At 47.9% G+C, this 10268-nt stretch overlaps 1 protein-coding gene across 4 annotated transcripts; it reads left to right on the top strand.

Moving 5' to 3' along the window:
- Positions 1 to 1762: 1762 nt before the first annotated feature.
- RAB13 (RAB13, member RAS oncogene family) lies at positions 1763 to 9892 on the top strand. Of its 4 annotated transcripts, XR_001000266.1 has the most exons (9): positions 1769 to 2024; positions 3357 to 3417; positions 4404 to 4464; positions 4696 to 4773; positions 5187 to 5276; positions 5397 to 5462; positions 5553 to 5606; positions 5782 to 5918; positions 9796 to 9892. XR_001000266.1 is itself a non-coding variant. In XM_011928181.1 (8 exons), the coding sequence occupies exons 3-8, from the start codon at positions 4462 to 4464 to the stop codon at positions 5857 to 5859; spliced, it is 369 nt and encodes a 122-aa protein (XP_011783571.1). In that variant the 5' UTR covers positions 1763 to 2120; positions 3357 to 3417; positions 4404 to 4461; the 3' UTR covers positions 5860 to 6303. The 4 variants fall into 4 exon arrangements, 3 of the variants coding, with proteins under 3 accessions (XP_011783571.1, XP_011783570.1, XP_011783572.1); XM_011928181.1 differs by lacking the exon at positions 9796 to 9892 and having other exon boundaries at positions 1763 to 2120; positions 5782 to 6303; XM_011928180.1 differs by lacking the exon at positions 9796 to 9892 and having other exon boundaries at positions 5782 to 6303.
- The last annotated feature ends 376 nt before the right edge of the window (positions 9893 to 10268 follow it).

The raw sequence follows: 10268 nt of genomic DNA, 5'->3' as shown, positions 1-10268 counted from the left end.
GATCGAGACCATCTGGCCAACGTGGTGAAACCCCGTCTCTACTAAAGATACAAAAATTAGCTGGGCTTCGTGGCAGGCACCTGTAATCTCAGCTACTCCAGAGGCTGAGGCACGAGAATCGCTTGAACCAGTGGCCGAGATCGTGCCACTGCACTCCAGCCTGGCGACAGAGCAAGGCTGTGTCTCAAAAAAATTAATTAATTAAAAATAAATAAAAAAATTTTTTTGAGACAGGATCTTACTCTATCAGCGAGTCTGGAGTGCAGTAGCATAATCATGGCTCACTACAGCCTTGGACTCCTGGGCTCAAGTGATCTGCCCACTTCTGCCCCCCAAGTAGCTGGGGCTGGGACTACAGGCGCACACCACCATATATGGCTTGCTTATTTATTTATTTATTTATTGTCGAAGCAGAGTCTCAGTATGTTGCCCAGGCTGCTCTTGAACTCCTGGACCCAAGGGATCCTCTCACGTTGGCCTCCCAAAGTGCTGGGATTACAAGTGTGAGCCACCGCACCAGGTCTTAAATAATTTCTTTCGTTTTTCGTATTTTTTTCCACCCCCAGCACACATATAGCAAGAATAATTTTTTTTTCTAAAGGCAGAGATATACTTGTGTCTTTATAGCCATGCTGTCCATATTTCAGCCTCTTGGTTACCAAGCCTACTCGTTCATGGCCTATTGAGTGAGATTTTTTTTTTTTTTTTTTTTTGAGACGGAGTCTCGCTCTGTTGTCTGGGCTGGAGTGCAGTGGCCTGACCTCAGCTCACTGCAAGCTCCGCCTCCCGGGTTCACGCCATTCTCCTGTCTCAGCCTCCCGGGTAGCTGGGACTACAGGCGCCGCCACCTCGCCCGGCTAGTTTTTTGCATTTTTTAGTAGAGACGGGGTTTCACTGTGTTAACCAGGATGGTCTCGATCTCCTGACCTCGTGATCCGCCCGTCTCGGCCTCCCAAAGTGCTGGGATTACAGACTTGAGCCACCGCGCCCGGCCTTATTGAGTGAGATTTCAGGAGTACTACACCTTAAGTGGGCCATATTAAAAGATCCACGTGAAGAATGACATTTTTAGTTCAAATCTCTGTTTTCTTAAGCTATTTGGTCAGAGAAATCACACATGCGGCCCCCATTAGAGAGGTCGTTCCAACTGAAGCACCAGGACGTGTCTAGGTAGGCTGAGTGTTGGGGCGGTGGGGCCGATTCTGTAAAACTAATTTACGTTTTCACCCTGTTCCACCAGGGGGCAGACTGACTCAACAAATAACCTACTTCTGCGCATCCCGCTTTTTTCAAAGGGAATTGGGACCCATAGAACTAAGGGCTTGGACAACTAACGCTAAAATTCTGGAACTGACTTTTACGCAGCCCCAGAAACCGATGATAACTCATCTTCTAGCCTCGTTGAATAGCACCTTCAAAAATCAGCCCCATTTTTTTTTCAATTTCTAGTGCCCTACCTACCTTCACCGTTATTCCCAAAACTCCTTCTCTCTTCCCCTAATCCCGCTAAAATTTCTCTTCCCCTGGTCGTCCTGGTTGAACCTCTACTTCCCTTCACCCCAGACTCTGGCCTCAGAATGGAAGAGTAAGGTCGTAAGAGGGGAGCTACAGTTACCAAAAGGCTGTGGAAAATAGCGAGATAGGTAGGCCGGCCTAAGCTGGGAAGGGAAAACCTAGAGAACAGAGGCCGGGCTGGCCGCCTTGGCCTGCCCAAAAGGGTGGGCGGGCAGGGGGTGGAGCCCGGAGGGGTGCCGCCTCTCCTTTTCCCGGAGCCTGGGCGGAGAGGGAGGAAAACTTCTTCCTGGCCTGGGCTCCGTGCTGCTCTGTTTGCCAACCGTCCAGTCCCGCCTACCAGTGCCGGGAGCTCCCTACCCCTCCCCCGGTTCCCCCGGTGTCCGCCATGGCCAAAGCCTACGACCACCTCTTCAAGTTGCTGCTGATCGGGGACTCGGGGGTGGGCAAGACTTGTCTGATCATTCGCTTTGCAGAGGACAACTTCAACAACACTTACATCTCCACCATTGGTGAGCCCGCTGGCCATGTCCCAGACCCCTACTGTCTTGTGACCTCCTTCTCAGGCTCCCGGATTACTAGTGACCCCACTTTTCAGTCCCCTTAGAGTAAGGCTCCTAAATTCTAGTCCCTCAACCCCTGGCTCTGACCCCTCCCCCATGCATGTCTCTGTATAGTAACCAAACCTCTCACCTCTCTGAGGCCTTCAGGTAACTCTTCAACTGCTGCCAGCTCCTCATTTTCTTGGTGCCATCACCTTAGTTTCCCAAAATCCACAAGAACTCTTCTCTCTTTTTCTCTGTGCCCCTCTTCCCCTACCCCCACCACTTAGAACTCTCTCGATCTATTCTCCACATTTCCTGTATCCCTGTCTGCCACATCTTTTTCTCCCAATCCGATCTGTTAGCCTCTTTCCCTCTTGCCGACCTTCAGACTCTCCCATTGCGTCCCCAGCTCACTATCTACTTCCCAGGTTCCCTGCCCCAGTCTCCCTGCACCTCAGCTGAACAGGGGTTTGGGAAGGGTGGAACAAAGTGGCTGGGTGTGCTGGAGGGCGGCCCAAGGACTGTGATCATGAATATGCAGCCAGCTTGGTGAGGAACGTGGAAATGAGGGGACTTTTGGGGTCTCTGAGTCAGCCTGGTGACTCATCCTCCTCCCAGGGGCCCCCAGCAGGCTTGGGGGAGGTGCCCAAGTTTCTACTAAGAAGAACATTGTCTCCCCTCCTCCCTTCTTTCTTCATCTCCTCTGGCTTGGGAAATAAGACAGGAAGAGTCTTATGACAATTCTGGTTACAAAGGAAAAGGAAAAATTGTCTCCCCTTTCCTAATTGTCTCAAAAGTAATCCTGCTTAGCCTCAGACTTTCCTAGTGCCAAGTTTGGCCCACTAGTTAATTCACATAGACTGGCTTCAGCTACTTTTTTCCTTACTCTCTACTAGGAGGGTGGGTGGAGTACCAAGAGTAGAGGGCCCTAAGAAAACAGAGAGGAAGAATGTGAAAGTAATATCTGGGGGGGAGACAGAGACTGAATTCAGAGAGTTGTCAGCTGGTATAGCTGAATGGACCCAAGAGGTGGCCTAAGGATCTTAAGCCTCCATGCAGAATTTTCATCACCTTTTCCCTCCCAAAATCCATAAAACGTGAGTAAAAATAGTATTCTTGCTATACAAATACAGCTTTGGGAAAATTCTCCTAGCTTGGCATTTCCAACAAGATTGCTCCCCAAGTGCCTCTCCTGCAGAATTTCTGGTGCTGACACTGCTCCCTTCCTGTCCCTCCCATCACACAGTTTTACATGTGTGCACGCATGTCTCAACTTCAGTGCATACTTTCCACCCCTAGGAATTGATTTCAAGATCCGCACTGTGGATATAGAGGGGAAGAAGATCAAACTACAAGTCTGGTAAGTGAATCCTCTGGGACGCCTCACCACACGTCCTCATTTACCTCCTACACGCTTTTCCTTCTATTTTCTTTCATTTCTCTTCCTTTCCTCATTGCTCCTTCTAGCACTTCTAATCTATTTCTCTGGATGCACTCAGCTGTCCTTCTGTCTCTCTTCCTGCTCTCCCAACTAGTTCCAGCTTTTTTGTAACTCTTGCCTCCTCTGGCTACAGAGCATCCTCTTAATTTGACAACAAACAACTGTTCAGTCATAACGTGGAAACAGGCTGTGAGCCGTTAAATGGCAAAGGCAGAATTAAGACTTGACTCTAAGTCTAGTGTTTTCTCCAAAATATGGTGAGTCCAGAGAGCCAAATATAGACCCTGAAGTTGTTTAAGTGATATGAAGCTTAGTGGAGGCATAATGCTATGACATATAAGAGCAGAGTGGTGCACAAATCCGGTTCTTTTACTTATCTGCTGCCTGACCTTCATGAATTATTCAGCCTATCCAAATCTGTTTCCTCTTTTTTTTTTTTTTTTTGAGACAGAGTCTTGCTCTTATCGCCCAGGCTGGAGTGCAATAGCACAATCTCAGCTTACTGCAACCTCCGCCTCCTGGGTTCAAGTGATTCTCCCACCTCAGCCTCCCAAGTAGCTGGGATTACAGGCGCGAGCCATGGCCCCCGGCATGTTTCCTTATTTGTAAAATAGGGACAATAATACATGTCTTACAAGGAGAGAGTAAAGATTAGATAAAATGATACATACGCAGTGCTGGACACATAGCAAGCATTCAATGAATAAGCAAGGACATCTTGTTTCTTGGGCCACTACCATCTCTGGAAATCAGGTCAGCTGTCTTTAATCCCACTCCCCTTTACTGTTTCCTTATTCTGTTGCCCCACCATGTTGCAAAAGCTAAATTCTTGCGAGAGGGGAAGAATTCTTCCATTAGAGAATTCTTTCCTCTATTCCATTCCATGAAACCTTCTCCTTCTTTAGGGACACGGCTGGCCAAGAGCGATTCAAGACAATAACTACTGCCTACTACCGTGGAGCCATGGTATGAAGTGTGGGTCTGGACAAAGGATGAAGGATGAGGCCACAGAATATATTATGAATACAAAGGGTCGGGGGTTGAGGCAGGTAAAAATGGGAGGGGTGTAGTATGGGTTGCAGAGGGCCCAACGTGGTCTAGTGTTTAGACCCTTGGATGGAACTTGCCGGGTCACTTACAGGGCAGTGGGAAGCCTCAATGGGAATACGGTCCAAGTTGAATTTTGTCATCTTCCAGGGCATTATCCTAGTATATGACATCACGGATGAGAAATCTTTCGAGAATATTCAGAACTGGATGAAAAGCATCAAGGAGGTGAGGATCCTCCAGAAGAGATGGAGGAACTGGATAGAACCTGGAGAATGAAGGGAGCCATAAGGACAGGCAGGACCTAACTTTTTTTTTTTTTTTGAGATGAAGTTTCACTCTTGTTGTCTGGGCTGGAGTGCAATGGCACCATCTTAGCTCACTGCAACCTGACTCCCGGGTTCAAATGATTCTCCTGCCCCAGCCTCCCAAGTAGCTAGGATTACAGGCATGCACCACCATGCTCAGCTACTTTTGTATTTTTAGTAGAGATGGGGTTTTACCATGTTGATCAGGCTGGTCTTGAACTCCTGCATCAGGTGATCCACCCGCCTTGGCCTCCCAAAGTGCTGGGATTACAGGTGTGAGCCACCGCACCCGGCTGGCAGGACCTAACTTTTACTTGTCTTTTGCCCCCCCAGAATGCCTCAGCTGGGGTGGAACGCCTCTTGCTAGGGAACAAATGTGACATGGAGGCCAAGAGGAAGGTGCAGAAGGAGCAGGCCGATAAGGTGAGGGCCAGGCTGAGCAATTTCTAGAACTGGGCTGGGAGGGCCAAGATAGGTTGCATTGCAGAGGACTTGGCTGCTGCCCTTAATTCAATTCTCTCTTTCCCACTTCACCCCTTATAGTTGGCTCGAGAGCACGGGATCCGATTTTTCGAAACTAGTGCTAAATCCAGTATGAATGTGGATGAGGTGAGATCCACACCCCCATCCCCGACCAAGAGAGGAAGTGTTAGAAGGTAGATTCTCCTCCCTCCAAACTGATTCTATTCCCCACTTTAGGCTTTTAGCTCCCTGGCCCGGGACATCTTGCTCAAGTCAGGAGGCCGGAGATCAGTAAGTTGGTTTTGCTAGACTAGGTACAACTCTGGTGTGTGTGTGTTGGTGTTGATAAGAACTGAGGGAAGCAATGCTAAGATTTCTCATGAGGGTGGATTCACTTCAAACAGTTTATACCCTCACACCCTAACCAGCCATTCACACCATGACCCCTGTGCCCTTCTCCCTCTAGGGAAACGGCAACAAGCCTCCCAGTACTGACCTGAAAACTTGCGACAAGAAGAACACCAACAAGTGCTCCCTGGGCTGAGGACCCTTTCTCGCCTCCCCACCCTGGAAGCTGAACCTGAGGGAGACAGGGCAAAGGGAGTGAGCAGGGGAGAAATAGCAGAGGGGCTTGGAGGGACACATAGGTAGATGGTAAAGAGAAGGAGGAATAAAAGGAGAAGAGAAAAGGGAAAAGCAGAAAGGAAAAGAAGGAAGAGAGAGGAGGGAGAAGGGAGAGGAATGGATTGAGGAAGTGAAAGAAGGTAAGGAGGTAGGAAGAGGGAGGAGGAAAGGAAGGGGAGATGGCCTCAGGCTTCAGACCTTACCTGGGTTTTCAGGGCAAACATAAATGTAAATACACTGATTTATTCTGTTACTAGATCAGGTTTTAGGGTCCTGCAAAGGGCTAGCTCGGCACTACACTAGCAGATTTGCTCCTGTTCTGTCACTTTTCATGGTCTTTAATAAAGGCCACCATTTGCACAAATGTTCCTGTTTTGGATAACTTGGATTATTGTCAGAATTGTTCTCCAGTCAAATCCAATTATTGTGTCTTCAAAGTGATTGATCTGCCTGAATCAGGCTGGGTTTCTGTGGAACCAGGACTAATCCTACCGCTGTCTCTTCCCCAGCTGTTCAGTTGGTAAGGAAAATAGCAAAGAGCAGGAGCTAGAGTGATCTGAAGGTCTGGATATCCTCTTTCCGCTATGGGGTCTGGATGCCCTTGTGGGCAGAGCCTTGTCCTGAGCACAGGAAATTCCAAGCGAGAAGGACTCTTAACAGTCCTAGCCTCAGGGAAATAACTGCACCTAGTGTTTTATCCAGTGATTTGTGCAAGCTTCTTTGATTCTGCCAGCAATCCATTTAGGTATTTGATAGGCATTAATATCTGCTTTTATTAGTGAGGAAAATGAGTTCATTTATTCATAGATGTCTATTGAGTAATTTAAATATATATTGAGCATCTACTAAGTGCCAGGCACTATGGCCAGTTATTTTATTTATTTATTCATTTATTTTTAGAGACAGAGTCTTGCTCTGTCTCCCAGGCTGGAGTGCAACAGTGCGATCTCGGCTCACTGCAACCTCTGCCTCCTGCCTCAGCCTCTCAAGTAGCTGGGATTGCAGGCATGAGCCACCATGCCTGGCCACAATAGTCAGTTAATATAGCCCTTGGGTGGTACAAGGACTTTTTTTTTTTTTTTTTAAACCGAGTCTGGCTCTGTCGCCCAGGCTGGAGTGCAGTGGCATGATCCCAGCTCACTGCAACCTCTGCCTCCCGGGTTCAAGTGATTCTTCTGCCTCAGCCTCCCGAGTAGCTGAGATTACAGGCACGCACCACCATACCTGGCTAATTTTTGTGTTTTTAGTAGAGACAGGGTTTTGCCATGTTGGCCAGGCTGGTCTTGAACTCATGGGCTCAAGTGATTGTCCTGCCTCAGTCTCCCAAACTGCTGGGATTACAGGCGTGAGCCACTGCGCCCAGCCTGGGACAAGCAAATTTTAACAAAAACAGCTCTTTGGCTGGGCATGGTGGATCACGACAGGAGTTCAAGACCAGCCTGGCCAACATAGTGAAACCCCATCTCTACTAAAAATAAAAAAAAAATTAGAGGGTGCCTGTAGTCCCAGCTACTTGGGATGCTGAGGCAGGAGACCTGCTTAAACCTGGGAAGCGGAGGTTGCAGTGAGCCAAGATCACGCCACTGCACTCCAGCCTGGGCAACACAGCCAGACTCTGTCTCAAAAAAACAAAAACAAAAACAGCTCCTTACTGAATAACAAAGATGGCAAAACTACTGGAAATGCAAATGAAAATTCAGGCTTGGGCTGGGCACAGTGTCTCACGCCTGTAGTTCCAGCCCTTTGGGAGGCCAAGGTGGGTGAATCACTTCAGGTTGGGAGTTCAAGACCAGCCTGCCCAACATGATGAAACCCCATCTCTACTAAAAATACAAAAAATTTAGCTGGGCGTGGTGGCGGGTGCCTGTAATCCCAGCTACTCAGGAGGCTGAGGCAGGAGAATCACTTGAACCTAGGAGGCGGAGGTTGCAAGCAGAGATCGCGCCATTACACTCCAGCCTGGAGACAGACTCCATCTTAAAAACAAAAATCAAGAAGAAAAGAAAATTCAGGCTTGATGCACAGCAGCCTTAAGTATATATATATTATATATTACAATATATAATTGCATATAACATAAATGTAAGGATAATATATAATTTATAAAATGTAAATATATAAAATATATAAATATATTATAAAATTATGTAATATATAATTATTTAATGTATATTTTAATATATATTATATATATATCCCCTTTCACCATACATAATATTTTTTACACAGCAAAATGTAGTAACTTGATAAATGCAGTAAGTATCCAAGCATTGATGGGGTAATGATAAGCCTTATTTGTGGCTTATGTTTAAGTTCTTTTTTTTTTCTTTTTGAGATGAAGTCTCACTCTTGTTGCCCAGGCTGGAGTACAATGGTGTGATCTCGGCTCACCGCAACCTCTACCTCCTGGGTTCAAGTGATTCTCCTGCCTCACCCTCATGAGTAGCTGGGATTACAGGCATACGGCACCATGCCCAGCTAATTTTGTATTTTTAGTAGAGGTGGGATTTCTCCATGTTGGTCAGGCTGGTCTCAAACTCCCAACCTCAGGTGATCCACCCACCTCGGCCTCCCAAAGTGCTGGGATTACAGGCATGAGCCACCGTGCCCAGCCAGATACACTGTCAATCCCAAAATAAAGTGTTCTATCCCTTAGAGCTGCTGGGGAGGGCAGAAGCAGTGTTCTTTAGCCCAGAAAGATGCCTTGGGGGAGGAGAATGGGGAGCAGAATTAACAAGAAAAAAATACGGAAATAAGCCCTTTGATCTTCAGAGGTGGGGTCCACATTATTTTATTAGCGCCCATGTTTATATGAAGTTTATTTAAGTACCTCCTTGTCTATCGAGCATCTAAGAAAACTAAAATCACATGGTCCCAGTGTCTTGGGAGGCTGCAGGTAACACATATGTGAAACTAGGGGGCAAATTAGGGCAGAATTAGGATAGATTAATACATTACCAAGGCCCAGGGCGGTGGCTTACGCCTGTAATCCCAGCACTTTGGGAAGCTGAGATGGAGGCAGGTGGATCCCTTGAGCTCAGGAGTTCCAGATCAGCCTGTGCAACATGGCAAAACCTCCTCTCTACCAAAAATACAAAAAATTTTAGCCAGGCATGGTGGCACGTGCCTATGGTCCCAGCTACTTGGGAGGTTGAGGTGGGAGGATCCCTCGAACCCAGGACGGGGAGGTTGCAGTGAACCACGATCACACCACTGCATTCTGGCCTGGGTGACAGACCAAGACCCTAAGAAAAAAAATAAAAGTAAATGGAAATTCATTATCAGACAGTAAAGCATGAACCCAGAGTTCTGGTCAAGTCACTGCAGGTCTGAGTGTATATCAAAGGTTTCACTACATAGGATGAAAAGCAGGCAATGAATCTTTGGCCTGGGTGTTGACAGTCTAGGCTCAAGCCTCAGCTTTTCCACTCACTAGCTTGCTGACCTTGGACAAGTCACTTATATTCTCTGAACTTACTCATCGGAGACACATTTCATTTGCCTCTCCCAAGAAAAAGTCCTGGTAAATGCACATTAGCATTTCCGTTTCACACAGAACACTGAGAGTCAGATACTGTCCTAAGATCATGGAGTTAATAACCACCAGAACCTAGACTCAACACTTATTGGAACTTCAAATCTCATGCTTTTCTCATTGCACTTATGATTACTCCACTATGTAGGAGCAAGGGAGAGTTGAGAACATTTGAAGAGGTTATGCAAAGGACCAGCTCTACGGAGTAGGCTTAGCAAGTAACAGGAGGGAAGGTGACACTGTTCATCTGTGTAGCGGAGTGGGAGCCAGGAGACAAGGAGAAACGTTCGCCATGCGTCTCGGATATTCCCGCTTCTGCAGGGACGAGAACGCGCAGTTTCGCCTCCATCCCTTGACCTCCAACACAGTTTCTCCACTGGACCATCGGTGCCGATGAAGGGGCAGCTGCAGAAGGATGACAGAGAAACTGAAGCTTGACGGTGAATCCTAGGGTTTTAAGGAGAGAGCAAAGTCCTGGGACGGCGACGTAGTGTCCCTGCTCACCAGCCCAGAAAGAACAAACAGGCGCCAGCCAGGGAGCAGCGAGCCAAGAATCCGGACGAACCTCTGCAACCGCCATTTGCCATTCTCGCAAAGACTACCGGGACCACAATGCAACGGGGCGCCGAGCTAATTCCCAGCAGGCGAGGCGCCACCGACCGCGGAAGACTACAAGCCCCAGCGGGCTACGACGGAACGCGCCCGGGAACAGCTGGCCCCCAGCTCGGACCAGCGCCCGAGGATCATCCACAGGGCTAGATGGCTGCGTCGGGGGCGGGAGCGGAGCTGAGCGG

The sequence above is a fragment of the Colobus angolensis genome, unplaced genomic scaffold, assembly GCF_000951035.1.
Source record: "Colobus angolensis palliatus isolate OR3802 unplaced genomic scaffold, Cang.pa_1.0 Scaffold77, whole genome shotgun sequence".
NCBI lineage: Eukaryota > Metazoa > Chordata > Mammalia > Primates > Cercopithecidae > Colobus > Colobus angolensis.
This window is presented reverse-complemented; position numbering and strand designations above follow the sequence as displayed.